At 45.4% G+C, this 19,647-nt stretch overlaps 1 protein-coding gene across 2 annotated transcripts in view; it reads right to left on the bottom strand.

Annotated features, from left to right (window-relative positions):
* The window catches only part of esco2 (establishment of sister chromatid cohesion N-acetyltransferase 2), a 78,687-nt gene that overhangs the window by 31,549 nt on the left and 27,491 nt on the right, over positions 1 to 19,647 (bottom strand). For both annotated transcript variants that reach the window (XM_038799606.1, XM_038799605.1), the window contains exons 5-8: positions 18,645 to 18,786; positions 14,789 to 14,920; positions 5,797 to 5,886; positions 3,980 to 4,123 (exon numbers count right to left, since the gene is read on the bottom strand). In XM_038799606.1, coding sequence (XP_038655534.1) covers positions 3,980 to 4,123; positions 5,797 to 5,886; positions 14,789 to 14,920; positions 18,645 to 18,786 — 508 coding nt within the window. The remainder of the gene's footprint in view (positions 1 to 3,979; positions 4,124 to 5,796; positions 5,887 to 14,788; positions 14,921 to 18,644; positions 18,787 to 19,647) is intronic.

Genomic DNA, 19,647 nt, shown 5'->3' with positions numbered 1-19,647 from the left:
TTTCAGGAACCTTGGATAACGAGATATTGTAGGCCTCGTCAAAGAAAAAAGGAGGCACGTCAGGGTTAGAAGGCTGGGAACAGACGAAGCCTGTGTTGAATATAAGGAAAGTAGGAAGGAACTTAAGCAAGGAGTCAGGAGGGCTAAAAGGGGTCACGAAAAGACATTGGCAAATAGGGTTAAGGAAAATCCCAAGGCTTTTTACATGTACATAAAATGCAAGAGGGTAGCCAGGGAAAGGGTTGGCCCACTGAAGGACAGGCGAGGGAATCCATGCGTGGAGCCAGAGGAAATGGGCGAGGTACTAAACGAGTACTTTGCATCAGTATTCACCATTGAGAAGGAATTGGTGGATGAGTCTGGAGAAGGGTGTGTAGATAGCCAGGGTCACATTGAGATCCAAAAAGACGAGGTGTTAGATGTCTTGAAAAATATTAAGGTGGATAAGTCCCCAGGTCCTGATGGGATCTACCCCAGAATACTGAAGGAGGCAGGAAATTGCTGGGGATCCTCTTTGGATCCTCACTGTCTTCAGGTGATGTCCCTGAGGACTGGAGAATAGCCAATGTTGTTCCTTTGTTTAAGAAGGGGAGCAAGGATAATCCATGAAATTACAGGCTGGTGAGCCTTACGTCAGTGGTAGTGAAATTACTGGAGAGAGTTCTTCGAGACAGAATCTACTCCCATTTGGAAGCAAGTTGTCGTATTAGCGTGAGGCAGCACGGTTTTGTAAAGGGGAGGTTGTGTCTCACTACCTTGATAGAGATTTTAGAGGAGGTCACAAAGATGATTGATGCACGTAGGGCAGTGGATGTTGTCCATATGGACTTCAGTAAGGCCTTTGACAAGGTCCTTCATGGCAGACTGGTACAAAAGGTGAAGGCACACGGGATCAGAGATAAGCTGGTAAGATGGATACAGAACTGGCTAGGTCATAGAAGGCAGAGAATAGCAATGGAAGGGTGCTTTTCTGATGAGGCTGGGACTAGTGGTGTTCCGCAGGGATCAGTGCTGGGACCGTTGCTGTTCGTAGTATATATAAATGATTTGGAGGAAAATGTAACTGGTCTGATTAGTAAGCTTGCAGACGACACAAAGGTTGGTGGAATTGCGGATAGCGGTGAGGACTGTCAGAGGATACAGCAGGATTTAGATCGTTTGGAGACTTGGGCGGCGAGATGGAGTTTAATCCGGACAAATGTGAGTAATTGCATTTTGCAAGGTCTAATACAGGTAGAGAATATACAGTGAATGGCAGAACCCTCAAGAATTTTGACAGTCAGAGAGATCTTGGTGTACAGGTCCATAGGTCACTGAAAGGGGCAACACGGGTGGAGAAGGTAGTCAAGAAGGCATACAGCATGCTTGCCTTCATTGGCCAGGGCATGGAGTATAAAAATTGGCAAGTCATGTTGCAGCTGTATAGAACCTTAGTTAGGCCACACTTGGAGTATAGTTTTCAATTCTGGTCGCCACACTACCAGAAGGATGTGGAGGCCTTAGAGAGGGTGCAGAAGAGATTTACCAGGATGTTGCCTGGTATGGAGGGTATTAGCTATGAGGAGAGGTTGAATAAACTTGGTTTGTTCTCACTGGAACGACAAGAGGTTGAGGGGCGACCTGATAGAGGTCTACAAAATTATGAGGGGCATAGACAGAGTAGATAGTCAGAGACTTTGTCCCAGGGTAGAGGGGTCAATTACTAGGGGGCATAGGTTTAAGGTGCGAGGGTGCAAGGCTTCGAGGAGATGTACGAGGTAATTTTGTTTTTTGTTTTTTTAAACACAGATGGTAGTGGGTGTCTGGAACTCACTGCCGGAGGAGGTGGTGGAAGCAGGGACGGTAGTGACATTTAAGGGGCATCTTGACAAATACATGAATAGGATGGGAATAGAGGGATAAGGACCCCGGAAGTGTAGAAGATTTTAGTTTGGACGAGCAGCATGGTCGGCGCAAGCTTGGAGGGCCAAACGTCCTGTGCTATACTTTTCTTTGTTCTTCTGACCATCACCCCTTGATAGTTAATGGCATTGCCATCGCTGAATCCTCACTATCAGTATCGTGGGGGCTACAATCGATCAGGTGGTGAACTGGACTAGCCATATAAATACTGTGGCTAAAGGAAGTCAGAAGCTTGGAATAATCAGCAAGTAACTCACTCTATGATTCCTCAAAGCCTGTCCATTATCTACATCGCACAAGTCAGGAGTGTGATGGAATACTCTCCACTTGCTGTGTTGAGTGCAGCTCCAACAACACTCAAGAAACTTGACACAAGAGTAGCCTATTCGAGTGGCACCCCGTTCAAAAGTATCCACTCCTTCCACAGTGGCAGAAGTGGGCACCATCTATAAGTTGCACTACAGCAACTCACCAAAGCTCCTCAGTTTGCAGCTTTTAAATCTACAACAGCTACCATCTAGAAGGATCAGGTCAGCAGACCCATGGAGATATCCCCACCTGGAAGTTCCTCTCCAAGCCACACCATCCTAACTTGGAATTATACTGCTGTTCCGTCAGTTAAAATCCTGGAACTCAAGAAGACAGCTCACCACCACCTTGTCCAGAGTAATTAGGGGTGGGCAATAACACTGGCCTAGCCACATCCCCTGAGCGAATAAAAAAAAGTTGGGTCAGCACAATGCCCGAATATAAGTTGTTGGGAGAGAAGGTTCTGTTAGAAATGGGTGATCTGGGTTATACAGTTGAAAGGAAGCAAACTGCAGGAAGTATGATGTTGCTAGGGGTCGAGATAAACTGGAAGTGGGTGGTTAAAAAAGGCATGGTCTGTGACCAGGCATGAGGAGTGGGAATGAAAGTTGAGTGTACAATTTGGAGTCTGGGAAGACTTTGAGGATACCTGGGCTCTAACTGCACTTATACGAGGGGTGAGTGAACCGTGGAAGTGATTGCGCTGTGGCTATGAGGTTTGGGAGCACAGGGGCACAGCAGAAGTAAAAGCAAAAGCTCAAATTTCTTATTTTTTATATATTTGTACGTGGGTAGTGGGTGTTGCTGGCAAGAACAGCATTTATTACACATTTTAGCAGAAAAAGTGTGGGCGATTAATTAAGTTACATTATTACATCAGCACGGTAGCATTGTGGATAGCACAATCGCTTCACAGCTCCAGGGTCCCAGGTTCGATTCCGGCTTGGGTCACTGTCTGTGCGGAGTCTGCATATCCTCCCTATGTGTGCGTGGGTCTCCTCCGGGTGCTCCGGTTTCCTCCCACAGTCACAAAGATGTGCAGGTTAGGTGGATTGGCCATGATAAATTGCCCTTAGTGTCCAAAATTGCCCTTAGTGTTGGGTGGGGTTACTGGGTTATGGGGATCGGGTGGAGGTGTTGACCTTGGGTAGGGCGCTCTTTCCAAGAGCCGGTGCAGACTCGATGGGCCGAATGGCCTCCTTCTGCACTGTAAATTCTATGATAAAATCTATGATCAGTGTGGGTTTCCTGAAGCTTTAAGCAAGTTGTTTAGATAGGACAAGCAATTTTTCTTTAATGTAACCTTTTCTAGATCTTAGTTTAACTTGAACACACTTGATAAAAATGCAAATAATAGATTTTATTCCATGGCCTAGTCCCACCAACAGTCATTTTGATGTACATGTACACCATCTCAGTTGTACATATTGGGCAGCACGGTAGCACAGTTGCTACACAGCTCCAAGGTCCCAGGTTCGATTACCAGCTCGGGTCACTGTCTGCCGAGTCTGCATATTCTCTCTGTGTCTGCGTGGGTTTCCTCCGGGTGCTCCGGTTTCCTCCCAAAGTCCAAAGATGTGCAGGTTAGTGGATTGGCCATGCTAAATTGCCCTTAGTGTCCAAAAAAGGTTAGGTGGGGTTATTGGGATAGGATGGAGGCGCGGGCTGAAATAGGGTACTCTTTCCAAGAGCCGGTGCAAACTCGATGGACCAAATGGCCTCCTTCTACACTGTAAATTCTACGTACAGATGTGAATACAAGCTTTACCTGTCTAATGTGTTCTGCGATAAGACAGCCAACAATCCTCTTCTCATTAGAGACAAACATGTAAGTTTTGCTTTGTCCTGGGCAGCTTAATGTGGCTTGCTGAAACCCCAGCTCATTATCGACCAACTCTCGTACTTCTTCTACCTAATTAAAAAAAACAATGTTCACATCTCCATCTTTGTTCTCTTAAATTCGAAGGAAGCAAATGTGATCTTATCCAGTCAGCCCAGTGATCAATCAACATATTTGGTTTGATAATATTATGCTTCCCTGTCCCAACAGGGAAATCACCAACAGTTCCATGATCATTCTGCAGATCAGTAACTTTTGTTCCTGATGTACCATCAATCTGACACGAGTCGTAGAGAGGATCCAAATATTAGGCTTTAATAAGCTAGATGTAAGCCCGGCAGTGGTTGTACAAGGAAAGGCTGACTGCCACATGGTACAAGCTTTTATACCCCGCCTTGTAGGCGGAGCTACCATCCTCTCGGCCAATCAGCAGGGAGTCACATGACTAGCCACAGCCAATTGGTAGAGGGGCACATGACTTGCCTGGGCCAATGGGCAGCGGGACTGCTGTACCAATGGCAGCTTGGTTCTAAGGTCATATGATCTCCCTAGTCATACTACCACAGTTCCCTTGAATACAAAACTACCCCCTCAAAACATATTTTTCTCCTGTCCCCTCTAGTGCCAAATGTGACAGAGATAATTTATTTATTTTTTAAGGAAACCATATATCCAGCTAATTATTTTGGGACCTGGGTGCCCTTGTACACCAATCGCTGAAAGCAAGCATGCAGGTGCAGCAAACAGCAGAAGGTAAATGGTCTGTTGGCCTTCATTGCAAGATGATTTTGTATAGGAGCAAGGATGTCTTACTGCAGCCGTAGAGAGCCTTGGTGACACCACACCTGGAGAATTTGGGACGTCTTGCTGAAGTTGTACAAGACATTAATAAGGCAACACTTGGAATACTGTGTACAGTTCTGGTCACCCTATTATAGAAAGGATATTCTTAAACTAGAAAGAGTGCAGAAAATATTTACTAGGTTGCTACCAGGACTTGATAGTTTGAGTTCTAGCAAGAGGCTGGAGAGACTGGGACTTTTTTCCCTGGAGCATAGGAGGCTTGGGGGTGAACTTATAGAGGTCTATAAAATAATGAATGGCATAGGTAAGGTAGATGGTCAACATCTTTTTCCAAAGGTAGGGGAGTCTAAAACTAGAGGGCATAGGTTTAAGGTGAGAGGGAAGAGATACAAAAGGGTCCAGAGGGGAAATTTTTCACAGAGGGTGGCGAGTGTCTGGAACGAGCTGTCCTTTTAGAAAGCATTCAGACAGTTATATGGGAAAGCTGTGTATAGAGGGATATGGGCCAAATGCAGGCAATTGGGATTAGCTTAGTGGTAAAAACTGGGCGGCATGGACAGGTTGGGCCGAAGGGCCTGTTTTCATGCTGCAAACCTCAATATTATCGCGTGCAGTCTTTTCTCCTTTAACCCTGGCTGAAGTATGGGTTCTAGAACAAGTGGTCACTGAAATGTCAGCCAGATTATTGAACTATCCAAAAATCTGAATTAAATTATTCATTAAAGCAGGAAGTCAGAGCTTATAAAATTTAATTATCTGCAAATTTGAAACATATTACTTTGAAATAAAAAGGAACAGATTGCCGTTTAATTCTGTCCCTAGTGGCATTAAGCAATTCTGTTGAAAAGTATGCCTAAGCTTTTCAATTAATCAATCACCAATATACTACAGGCTTTAGGATAAAGTCCATCAATATCATGTCATTTCAATTTTCTTATTACCTTTCTAAGTGCATATTTAGGGTCATCTGGCAGAATCAATATAATCTTTCCATCCAGATACTCTGCCATCACACGCTCCTTCTTCCATCCCTGTTGTGTTGAATAGAAATATTTTTTTTAAAACTGCAGTTTCAAGTATCAATAGTTCAAAATAATGAATGTTATAATTTCTTTTTATAAATTTAGAGTACCCAATTCTTTTTTCCAATTAAGGGACAATTTAGCCTGGCCAATCCACCCACCCTGCATATCTTGGGCTGTGGGGGCGAAACCCACGCAAACACGGGGAGAATGTGCAAACTCCACACGCACAGTGTCCCAGAACCAGGATCAAACCTGCGACCTCAGCGCCATGAGGCTGCAGTGCTACCTACTGCGCCACTGTGCTGCTCTTTTGAATGTTATAGTTAAGTGGCATGATACGGTCCTCCCTTCATTCTGCTGACATTTTCCTCACCTTCCCTGCAGATCGGAATCCATGTTTGGTTATCCTGCCACAGTCAGCTACAAGCCCAGCCTGTTGGCCTTTCCTCATAAAATAACACCTACAACCCACCCATTCCAGGTGTTAATCTAGTAAACCTTCTCTGAACTGTTTCCAATGCATTTACATTTTTCCTTAAATAAGGAGGCTAATATTGCACATAGTATTTCAGATGTGGTCTCAAAAATGTACCTGCATAATTGAAAAATAACCTCTCTACTCTTGTATTCAATTGCCTTGCAATAAATTACAACATTTGGTTAGCTTTGCTAATTACTTGATGTACCCATCTACTAATCTTTTGTCATTCATGCACAAGGATACCCAGATCCCTCTGCGCATCAGAGCTCTGTAATCTCTCACAATTTACATATTTCTCTGTTATTCCTCCTACCTAAATGGACAACCTCATGTTCCCACATAATTCTCTATTTTCCAGAACTTAGTCCACTTACTTAACCTATCTAAATATTCTTATAGCATCCTTATGTCCTCTTTACAACTTATTTTCCAACCTATTTTTGTGACATTAGCAAATTTGGCAACAATCCCTGTATCCAAGTCATTTATCTAAATTGTAAAAAGGTTGAGGCCCAAGCACTGATCTCTAGCACACTGCTCATTACATTTTGCCAACCTGAAGATCCATTTATGCCTACTTTTTGCTTTGTTAGCCAGTAAATCTTCTATCCGTGCCAGTATGTTACCCCTATAACATGAGCTTTTATTTTCCGTAATAACCTTTGATGTGGCACCTTATCAAATGCCTTCTGGAAATCTAAGTACAATAACATCCAATAGTTCTCCTTTGTCCAAAGTACCTGTTATCAAAGAACCCAAATAAATTGGTTCAACAGGATTTCCCTTTCACAAAACCATGTTCACTGTGCCTGATTACCTTCACTTTAGCGAAGCACCATGTTATAACAGGGTACTTGTCCAACAGCTTCAATAATTTTCTAAGTACTCCATTCCCATTGATTGTAATTTTCTTGAGTTCCTCTCTCCCAATTCCTGATTTATAGCTATTTCTAGGATGTTATTTGTATCCTCTCCAGTGAAAACCGATGCAACATACCTATTCAATTCACCTGCCTTCTCCTTATTTTCTGTTATTAACTCACTTTTTATTGGACCAATTCTCATTTTGTTAACTCTTGTTTTTAAAGTATCTATTGAAACCTTTATTATCTGTTTTTATATTTCTGGCGTGCTTTCTCTTCCACTCTAATTTTCCCTCTTATTAATCTTTTAATAATTCTTTGCTGTTTTTATAGTCTGTCTAATCTACTGACTGGCCACCCACCTTTGCACGATTATATGTTTTTTCCCTTTAAGTTTGATACCATTTTTAACTTTAGTTAACTATGGATGGTGGATGAAAGATGGTGGATGAAAGATGGATAAGAAAGGCATTCATTAGTTTCATAACAATCATGGATATGAATGCTTTAAAATATGCAATGTAAAAAACTCTTTATTAAGCAACATGCTCAGCAGTAAGATCATGTAAATAAAAGGTATAACTCCGTCACTTACCAGTGAAGCTAAACTCAAGTGATCAAATCATTTCTTTAAAGTTTTACTTTTCAGCTGAAACTAGGCCCACCATGCTGCAAAATCTAACAGCTGCCAAATCTCTGAATTGCTGTAACTAAACCAGCCACATTGGAAAATCTTCCCAAAGGAACATCACACCTGCAAATGTGGTAAAGAAGGACTGTGCCGCTTTTGAGTTGATTTTCACATCTGGATGGCCATAGAAACCTTGTGAATTGCGTTATGCCAATATTATTCCCTTTTACCTGCTCTGTCTCTATTCAGCTATGCAGGATGGTTATACTTTCCACTACAAGCCTGGAACCATTGTATCTTCAGCATGTGTTTGCAGCTGCCAGCTTACATTTCCAAACGGAGATCAATGATGGAATCATATCAGCTGCATAAAGTCTGAAGTAACAGCACGGAGTGTGAAATTTGTGGCATGACACACAATTTCACGTACATCTTTCCCCAACTCGTTACCAACCTGATATGCCCTCAAGTATTTTGCTCTCCTTCCTGCCGCTTTTTAAAATTCCAATTACATTCCATTACCTCTATAACTGGTAAACTACAACTATAAACAACTTGCAGGCAGAGTGTAAGATTTATCCCAAACCTCACTCTCCTCCATACCTGTGATCTCTAGCGAGGTTTCTGCATTATTGATTTATGTTTTGTGTAGTTCAAGGAAAGTATGTTTGTTTAATTAACAAGGGAAAGGTTACGAGAGACAGGTTGTCTGTGAGGTCTAAGTGATGGAAGTTTAAAGGTGTTAAGTTTGGGCATCTGTAATGAGAGGTTATGGTGAATTTGAGTTACAAGCAAATAGGTTGGATCTAAAATTTGCATTGCAAGAGTAAACAGTGGAAGGTATTTTAAATTTTATTTTCCAAAAGAGGCAAAATCGAAAATATTAAAGATTTTTATATTTGGGGATTGTGTTCAAAGGTGTTTAAAGACAATGGAATTGGAGATGAAAGAAGAAAATAATATTTATGGACAGGGATGTTAAACAGAGTTGAGTGGTTGTGGGAGAAAGCCCTGAAGGATGGTTTGTGTGTGTCTGAACTGCTAAGCGGCTGCGAACGTCTTGAATTGGTGTCAGCCACCCAGCAAAACCAGGAGAAATTTTTTAAAGAAAATGATTTGCTTATTTCTAAACCCCATTTTGAGATTCCACGTCAGTATCTGAGATGTACCTTTATTAAGTATATGAGATGTACCTTCATTAAGTGACAACAATTCCTTGGCTTGGGTAACATCTACTTGATTTTTATGGTTAAAATCTATACGGGGTTGTTCAATTGACCAAGTATGTTTTTGGGGGGTTGTCCTGTAAAACAGTTTTAATTTTGTAATTTTTATCTTGTGTGCTTAAGTTTTTAAAAAAGTAATTTAATTTTTAAAAAAACATTCTAACTGGAATTCTATGTTTTTGAGGTTAGCAGTTCTTCCTCTTTGTTTTCACAATAAAAAATAGGTTTTTGATCAGCGGGACAAACTTTGCTCAGGGGTCTGCTCGTTCAGTAATGACATCAGCTGTGGTGGTAACAAGGACCTGCTTGTTGAAATCAAACCGTAATATTGGTGGAATTGAAGCATATATTCTATAAACAGTGAAAAGGGTGAAAGAGGCAGCAGCTGAAGATGAAAGCATGATGTTACAAGAAAGAGAGATTAGGAAAAGATGGACACAAAAATAGAGAGACAGTATCTTTCTTCACGTAGGAAATATGGCAGCCAAATGGGGCGTACCAAGCTCCCACAAACAGCAATGCGATAGTGTACAGATTTTGTTTTAGTGACATTGACTGAGGGATAAATTTTGACCACCAATGACAACTCTCCTTCTGCAGAATTGTGCCATGGGACTTTTGCATTCACCTCTAAGAGCCACCTTCGTTCAATATCTAATTTCAAAAGATGGCACTTCTGACAAAGAAATGCACCTCGGTGCTCTGGCACTTTGTTGAATATATGGCTTTGGATAGTCAGACGTTTTTCCCCAGGGTGGAAGAGTCAATTACTAGGGACATAGGTTAAAGATGCAAAGGGCAAAGTTTAAAGGAGATACGCGAGGGAAGTTTTTTTTTAAAACACAGATGGTACTCGCTGCCTGAGGTGGTGGTGGAAGAAGGTACGATAGTGACGTTTAAGGGGCGTCTTGACAAATACATGAATAGGATGGGAATAGAGGGATATGGACCCCGTAAGTATAGACGGTTTTAGGATAGATGGGCAGCATTGTCGGAACAGGTTTGGAGGCCTAAGGGCCTGTTCCTGTGCTGTATATTTATTTGTTCTTTGTTAAGTATTAAAGGGAAAGGGGAAGGCACAGGGTCCTAAACCCGGAGAAGGGAATGCATTGGAGCACAGAATCATGAGTGACTGAGGGAGAGGTGAGGAATAGGAAGGAAACAAATACTGATCGCACTTTTCCCCACAAAAGCAAGCAATTGTGACAGCTTTTGTTTGCGTCATTGTGTCATACTGTTCACCAGTTTTCATCTGAAAAGGTGAGGGTGAGGAGGTGGAAAGAGAAAGTAGAAAGGGAAGGAGAGAGAAAGAGGGGGAAAAAGAGTGACACAACTGAAATGTTAGCACGGTTTCTCTCACCACAGATGCTGTCGAATCTGCTGAGTATTTCCACCATTTTCTATAGTAATTTCAGAGACATATAAGAATGACCATATCTTCCAATTTACTTAATGCCTTTATATGCCAGCTGGTCAACTAATGATATATTTAAAATTCTACATTTGTGCAAATGTTGCATCAACCCTTTTAATTATATGGTTCTATATCTACATAACTCAGTTGGCAGCACTTGTGCCTTTTGAGTCAATGTTTGGGTTCCAGCATCTCTCCAAGGCTTGAATACAAAAATCAAGGCTTCCATTCCAATGTAGTATTAAGAAGCAGCACGGTAGCACAGTGGTTAGCACTATGGCCTCAGCGCTACGGTACCAGGTTTGGTTCCCGGCTGGGTCACTGTCTGAGGGGCTGGTTTAGCACAGTGGGCTCAATAGCTGGCTTGCAATGCAGAACAAAGCAGCAGAGCGGGTTCAATTCCCGTACCAGCCTCCCCGAACAGGCGCCGGAATGTGGTGACTATGGGCTTTTCACAGTAACTTCATTGAAGCCTACTTGTGACAATAAGCAAATATTATTATTAGAAAGTGCTATACAGTAGTCCCCCATTATACCACGGGCGTTGGGGTCCAAGACAGCCACCCGCGTTGCATCCGAGCCGCGGGAAAGAATAATTACAAGACGCCTCCCACCACCTGTGCTGAGAATAACTGAGAATCGTCCACAAAATGTGTCCTCCCCCTGTGATGATCATTGGGCAGGCTTACCCACTGGTGCCCGGTTTGCCGATTTTTCCGGGTACCTACGTGTCCATCTCGCAGGTTGGGAGTCTCCGGTATGGGGGAGTGATGCCGACTCTTGCCGGGAAAGTGTTGTCGCTGGTGCTGGTCACTAGGACTGTGTCTCCTTTGGCGGGAGTCCTGAACTACAGCACAGGAAGGTGACGCTCCGCATCCAGTGGGGCATCCTAGGTTGAGGACTACCATTGCAAGGTAGGGTGCTTAACAATCCTGTCTTTCTTGTTCTTAGGCGTTTTTCATCACAACTGCATGGTTTCCAACTTAGACAATGGAATTCAGCCTTTTTGGACCAAAACCTCCCAAGTTCCCTTACAGACTAAAGTGTGGGTTGAGCCCACGAAAAAAGTTGGGGTCCATAAGCACCCCCGCCGTATATCGCAAACCGTGGTATTACGGAGCACGGTATAACGGGGGACTACTGTATTGTCAGAGCTGTTGCCTTTCCTACGAGACATTAAATCAAGATCGCACCTGCCTGCTTGGATGGATACAAAATATCCAATGGCACCATTTCAAAGAGGAACAAGGGAGTTATGCCCCATGTCCTAGCCAATACTTATCCCTTAATAAATTTCAGAAAACAGATTATCTGGTCATCATATTGCTGTTTGTGGAAGACTGCTGTTCATTAATTGGTTTCCATGTTTTTTATCTTACAATAGTGATTAGACTTAAAAAGTACATCAATGGCTGTAAAGTGCTTTGAGACATACAGTAGGTATGAAAAGCGTTACACAATGGTCGGAACGTTCTGGCCATTCGTGCCAGTGTTACCTTCAGGTTCTAGTGCCGGCACATCCCAGCTGCGGGTTTTCCAGTGCCAACGGGAAACCCCCAAAGGCGGGCCCTTTCCCACTGAGGCAAAATATGTGGTGGGTTGTGTGGTAAATCCAGCCCAATGTAAATCTTTCTTCTCTTGAACAGAAGCTGGTGCTGCTGTAATAATATTCTCCTCCCTACGGGCAGCACAGTAGCACAAGTGGATAGCACTGTGGCTTCACAGTGCCAGGCCCAGGTTCGATTCCCAGCTGGGTCACAGTCTGTGCCGGGTCTGCACGTTCCCACCGTGTCCATGTGAGCTTCCTCCGGTTTCCTCCCATGTCCAAAACGTGCAGGTTAGGTGGATTGGCCATGATAAATTGCCCTTAGTAACCAAAAAGGTTGGAAGGAGTTATTGGGTTACGGTGGAAGTGAGGGGTTAAGAGGGTCGGTGCAGACTCAATGGGCCGAATGGCCTCCTTCTGCACTGTATGTTCTATGTACTATCTGCTGCATTGGGGAACGAGGAAAGGATGCCCTTCTGTTTGTGCTGCCGATAGATCCCTTTGCCATTGCGCTGAGGTGCTTGGATTTTTGGATCGGGATGGGGGGAGGGGCAGAGCGCAGGGATTCTCTGTGTGCAGATGATCTGCTGTTATATATTTTGGAACCAAGCTCTGGTGGGGGACACCATGGGTCTGCTTAAGAGATTTGGGCGTTTTCAGGATACAAGTTGAATTTGGGGAAAAGTGAATATTTTATGGTGTCTTCTCCAGCGGTGGGGGGGGGGGGGGGGGGGGGGGGGGGGGGGGGGGGGGGTTGCCGCTTCGGGTGGCAACAACCCATTTCGGATATTTGGGGGTGCAGATTGCCCCGGATTGGACGCAGCTTTGTAAGCTGAACTTTAGGAGTCTGGTTTGGAAAGTGAAAGGGGAATTATTGAGGTGGGACAGTCTTCCCGGTCGCTGGCAGGTCAGGTGCAGTCAGTTAAGGTGAACATTTTGCCATAGTTTCTATTCTTATTTCAGTGCCTGACGGTCGTTTTCCCGAAGTCGTTTTTAAGGGGATGGGCAGATTGGTTTTGGCGTTCATTTGGGCAGGGAAGATGGTCAAGATAACTTCATTACTTCAGAGGGGCCGGCAGTTGGGGGTGGGGGGTTGGGCCTTCCGAACTGTATTATTGTATTATTACTGGACGGCGAATGCAGAGAAGTACGGGGCTGGAGTAGGGAGGCGGAGGTTTTATGGATGAGATTGGAGACGGGTTCTTGTAGGGCGGGGGGGTTGTGGACACCGCTTCCTCTTGCCCCAGGGAAGTATTCGGAAATTCCTGTGGAGGTTGCCACATTGAAGATTTGGAGGCAATTTCAGCAACACTTTAGGTTGGGACTGGGGCCGAGCCTGGTGCCGATCCGGAATGATGGATTTGAGCTGGAGAATTTCATAGAATTTACAGTGCAGAAGGAGGCCATTCGGCCCATCGAGTCTGCACCGGCTCTTGGAAAGAGCACCCTACCCAAGCCCATACCTCCAACCTGTCCCCATAACCCAGTAACCATACCTAACACTAAGGGCAATTTGGACCTTAAGGGCAATTTAGCATGACCAATCCACCTAACCCGCACATCTTTGGACTGTGGGAGGAAACCGGAGCACCCGGAGGAAACCCACGCACACAAGGGGAGAACGTGCAGACTCCACACAGACAGTGACCCAAGCCGGGAATCGAACCTGGGACCCTGGAGCTGTGAAGCATTTGTGTTAACCACTATGCTACCGTGCTGCCCCTAAGATGGATGAGAGGTTTCAGGGATGGGAAGAGAGGGGTGAAGGATGTTTCTGAAGGGGCAGTTTGCAAGCTTAGAGGAGTTGAGGGAGAAGTTTGAGTTTCTGCACGAGAACTTTTGGTATATGCAGGTGCGGGACTTTGCTAGAAAGGTTCTGATAGTGCCTGCCTGCCTCCTTGTTGTTGGAGGTGCTGTCGGTAATAGATTCAGAGGGTAGGGTCCTCTGAGATTTCTGAGTATTTTGGAGGAGCATAAGGTGTCTATGGAGGAGTTCAAGGCCAAGCGGGAGAAGTTGGGGATGGTGCTGGAGGTTGGACTGTGGTGAGGCGTTGCGGAGAATGAATTCCTCAACCTCGGCTTCAGACTGAGGTTGATACAGTTGAAGGTAGTGCACAGGGCGCATTTGAAGAAGTCAAGGATGAACCGGCTGTTTAAGGGGGGTAGATGATACTTGCTAACGGTGTGGGAGGGTCCCAGCTAATCATGTGCTGGTCCTGCCTGAAGTTGGAGAAATTTTGGGGGTCGTTTTTCAGCATCATGTTGACGATCTTGCATGTGGATTTGGAGCTGGATCCTATGCGGGCCATACTCGGGGTGTCAAACCTGCCCCAGTTGCAGACGGGAGCGGCGAGGACAGCTATTTTAGCCTTCCCTTTGTTGATCGCTCACAGGCAAGTTCTGTTGTGGTGGAGGTCAGCTGCTCCACCCTGTGCCTCGGCGTAGCTGAGGATCCAATGAGTGCTTTCATCTTGAGAAGCTGAAATTTGCTCTGGGGAGGGGCAAATGAGGAGGTCCGCAAGATATGGGGCCTGTTTATTTTGCATTACGGAGAGTTAGTTACCGTCAACTGTGTGGGGTAGTACAGGGGTTATTGTATCTGGGGGTGTAATGTTTTTATTTTGTAAAATGTTAAATGCTAAAACCATGGGAGATCAACTAGTAGAATGTTACATTTCAGATATATTTTAGAGAAATTCAAAACCTTTATTTTGGACAAAGATTATATTTAATAAAACCTCTCATACCACGTAACGGAGTCCTTCTAGAAATCTTTGGTGATGCTGAATATGTTGTGCTTCATCCTCAGGGCTGGCCGCTGTATAAATCATTCCACAGGACTTGCACATCACAGCTCCAAAATGTTTTTGACCTGCATCCTGAAAAATGGCAACAAAAAGAATACCAATAAATGACCAAGGTAAATACCACAAGTGGTCATCAGCATTACTCTTTTATTCAAGGCTTTTCAACAAAATATAAATATACAAAATATCAAAAGAACAACCAAAGAGCATAAGAACACCAATCCAACAAACTCCAGCCCCCTGACACTGTGCCACGTCCCGCCTTCCCCTTTTAATCCCCCCCCCCCCCCCGAAAGCCACCCTCCCCCTCGTTGACCCCTCATTCCTCCTTGAAGAAATCGATGAACGGTTTCCACCACCAAGTGAACCCTTCACTTCCAGCAGGGTGAACTTGATCTTCTCTAACCACAGCAATTCTGCCAGGTTGCTCACTCACCTCCCTGCCTTTGGCGGCTCAAAGTCCCTTCAACATTACAAAATCCGTCTCCGGGCTATCAAGGAGCAAACGCCAATACATCAGTCCCTCTCCCTCTCCCCCCTGCACTGCCGGGTCTTCTGACACACCAAATATAGAGACCTTTGACTCGGGGACACCTTCACCCCCAGAACCTTGGACATAATATCTGAGAACTCCCCTTCACCCTGGACATGCCAAAAACATGTGGACGTGAATCACAGACCCCCCCCCCCCCAAACACCTATCCTTCACTTCCACAAAGAAACCTGCTCATCCTTGCCACCATCATATGCACCACTTTAAACTGGATGAGGGGATGAGGATTCCTGGATGGGTTCGAGTTTCCCAAGGTGGAGGAGGGGCGACTTGCACATAACAAGGACGCATTCACCCTCCGCAAAGCCTCAGCCCATATCCCGGCTCCCACCTCCTCTCCCAACTCTCTTTTTTTTTTATTTAGAGTACCCAATTCATTATTTTGCAACTAAGGGGCAATTTAGCCTGGCCAATCCACCTACCCTGCACATATTTGGGTTGTGGGGGCAAAACCCACACAAACACGGGGAGAATGTGCAAACTCCACACGGACAGTGACCCAAAGCCGGGATTGAACCTGGGACCTCGTCGCCGTGAGGCTGTTGTCCTGTTGTGGTAGCCACGCTGATGATTTGGAGGCAATTCCCACAGTACTTTAAGTTGAGGGCAGGCTTGAGAATGAAGCTGATTGAAGGGAACAGTGGATTTGAGCCGGGGAGAATGGATGCCAGGAGAGGGGTAAGGATTTATTTTTGAGGGGCGGGTTGCGAGCTTGGAGTGTGGTGGGGGGGGGGGGGGGGGGGGTTAGCGAAGAGGATGAGTCTGGGCTCCACTGTGAGGAGGGCTTTAGATACATGCAAGTGTGGAACATCCGAGCTTTCCAGCGGCACTCCTCTTTGTTCCTGGAGGAGGGGCTGTCGGTGATGGGGCTGGAGGTTAGAGTCATTTCCACGATTTACAAGAGGATCATGGAGGAAGATAAGGTGTCCATGGAATGGATTACAGACAGGTGGGAAGAGGAGCTGGGATGGTATTGGAGGAGGGGCTATGGTGCGAGGCGCTGCAGAGGGTTAACGCCTCAACCTCGTGGACGAGGCTGGGATTGATTCAATTAAAAGTGGTGCACTAGGCACACTTAGCGAAGGCGAGGATGAGCCGGCTGTTTGATGGGGTAGAGAATAGCTGCAAGCGTTGCGGAAGAGGCCTAGTTTTCAGCACCAGAGGTCCGACAGGTGACATTTGTAGCCTGGTCCCTGGAAACCATATTCGGAGTGTCAAACTTGCCGAGGTTGCAGATGGGTGCCTTGGCCTTGTTTTTTTATTTTAAATTTAGGTTACCCAATAATTTTTTCCAAATAAGGGGCAATTTAGTGTGGCCAATCCACCTCTCTGCACATTTTTGGGTTGTGGGGGCGAAACCTACGCAGACACGGGGAGAATATGCAAACTCCACACAAACAGTGACCCAGAGCCGGGATTGAACCTGGGACCTCAAGTGCTGTGAGGCAGCAGTGCTAACCACAAGGCCAACGTGCTGCCCTCGTCTTAGCCTTGTTGATCGCTCGCAGGCGGGTTCTGTAGGGGTGGTCAGCTTTTCCCTTGATGTGCCTCTGGGTGACTGGGGTATGTAATGGAGTTCCTATACTTGGGGAAGGTGAAATTTGCTCTGAGAGGGGCAGACGAAGGGTTCCACAAGAAATGGGGTTTGTTTATTTTACACTTTGGGGAATTACAACATGGAGGAGGCCATTTGGTCCTATGCACTAGAGTTCCTACTTACTAATTAGCAGGTGCTATCTATTCTAATCCTGATTTTTGCCCTTCTATAATATCTCAGATTGTTAACTTTTCAAACACATTGGGCGGGATTCTCCATTTCTGAGACTAAGTGTTGACGTCATCGCAGAATTCATGGATTTTCACAACACAAAAACTGGAGCCACACCTGGACCGATTCGCTTCTATGGAGAGACTAGCACCGGTGCCACGTGGAACACAAACGATTCCAACGAAAAACGGTGCGGGATTCGTTGGGTCCGTGATTGATACTCGGGAGGCTGACAAGCTGCACATACACATTATAATCCCCAGATACACTCATCCCAGACAACAAATTGGCACTGGTTGTGCTGGGGCGCGCCCATCCAGCTAATGGGTCGGCTGGGACCAGAGGGCATCTAGAGGGATGGCCTGGAGAGACACCTATACGACTTGTGACACTCCGTTCAAAGTGGGCTGTTAGCGGTGTGTGCAGCTGCATGGCTGTCTTGCTGGCTGCAGCAATGGTTTTCTGTACCTGTCCACCCGACCCACCTCCTGGCCAACCCCCCCCCCCCTTCCTCACGACTGTCAGCAAACTATGACGATGTTGGACACTTCTCGTACCCCCTCTCTTTCCTTCAGCAGCCGCCATGCCGGTTTCACGATTTTTAAAAGCACAAGTGAACCATACCGTTGGGAACTCAGCCCATTTGGCGGAGACCCTGGGGAATATTGGGTTGGGCCCGCTAATGATATGCAAACGGTGTTGACCGTACGTGCGTTCCGGGACGTATTGACACCACTGTCGAGGTGCTGGAGTATTGCGATTTAGAACCGATTCTCCGCCCAATTGCCCTTCCCGATTTTGGCATCAGCTAACAAAGAATCCCACCCATTCGCTTTTCCTTAACATGGTTTATGGATCTGTTACAATAGCTACTTGGGTTTCTACTTCTAACCAATTATAAAAATTAAGTTACTCCTTCATCTTCTAATGATAATCCTGAGTTTATGCCATCTGGCCACCCATTCACCAGTGCAAATCATTAATGTTTTCCTATTTTTAATAATGAAAGGTTTCCTCTTAACTTTGAATTCCAGTGAAAAACCTTGAGGTCTGTGAGCAGTAACTTTAAAGGCAAAGGCTCATATCTTCCCATGTCCAGGTGGTCAGAAAATGGACTCAGATCCCATGAAGCATTACATGACCCCTCGACAGTCCCAAAGAAATTGTTCCATGGGAATTCTGGGAGCCAACAAATTTGGGCCATGATTTAATTCACCAGCTCTTTCAAAGTTATTCTGCTCTACATCAACCTGTGTGTGATATAATGTTAGCTAAAATCTATTTTAACTATACCAGGTGATCCAATTAAAAGTACGAAATGATGGCAGATTTTCTGCAAATTGATTTAAAATCTGAAGATGTAAGAGTTTTCACTTTGGCTTTGTTAGAAACTTAATGTACCTTAAATTATCATTTTAGCTCATTTGAAAATATAAATCACTTGCAGGCACTCTTTACATCATGCTAAGGCTTACTATTATAAGCTGGTCACTGAATATTTTGTCAAAATCTTTTCTTTTGTTCTTCTGTAGAGGTGCAAGGCAGGGCATCCCAGGGTCAGCAGCAAAAGGGTCACTTGATCCAACAAAAGTAGTCTCGCCTTTCGACAGCTCATGTCTAAACAAGGAAAAGAAATCACGTGAGACACTTATCTTGCAGAAATTGTTCTTACCTTCATGGTGCAACTAGATAATTAGCACAGGGTAAGGTAGGGGCCAGTACGGCGGCACAAGTAGATAGCACTGTGGCTTTACAGCGCCAGGGTCCTAGGTTTGATTCCCTGTTGGGTCACCGTCTGTGCAGAGTCTGCACATTCTCCTCATCTCCCCATGGCTGCGAGGGTTCCTTCTGGTTTCCTCCCATAGTCCAAAGACGTGCCGGGGGGGGGGGGCGGGGGGCTAGCAGCTGTATAGCGTAAAGCCCCTGGCTTTACCGGCGGATACGGCTGCTGAATGGCTGGGTCCATGGCCATGCATGCAGGGGGCCGCATCGTGCAACATGGCGTCGGCCGCATGTGGACCCAGCCTGCCAAAAACTGCACTCTGCCACTTCCGGGAACCCCCCTCTCCCCTGCCAGGGAACGGCTCCCCCTGCCCCCCCCCCCGACTTTGGCAGCGGCACTGGACTGTGATGCCGTTGGGGACTCGGCCCATCAGGAGAAGGCCTCAGATGACAGAGGCCGTCCATTCGGCATGCGCGCCCTTTTTAAGGGGGTGGAACATTGCAAAAACTGCGCAGCCCGATTCCAGCGTAAACACAGATTCTCCGGCCGATTGCCGAATGCGATTTTGGTGTCGGCAATCATAGAATCTAGCCCATGGACTTTCTTTTAAATGTCAAAACTTTTTTGCTGTTTTCATTTTTCTTCACCGCCAAACTGCCACTAACATACTCTAGTCATTTGCTATTCTTCCACCTATCATTAAATATAGAATAATCGTAGATGCTGGAATCTGAAACAAAAACAGAAAATACTGG

This window comes from Scyliorhinus canicula, chromosome 6, assembly GCF_902713615.1.
Source record: "Scyliorhinus canicula chromosome 6, sScyCan1.1, whole genome shotgun sequence".
Lineage (NCBI taxonomy): Eukaryota > Metazoa > Chordata > Chondrichthyes > Carcharhiniformes > Scyliorhinidae > Scyliorhinus > Scyliorhinus canicula.
Note: the sequence above shows the minus strand (reverse complement) of the source record. Positions and strands in the feature narration are given on the sequence as shown.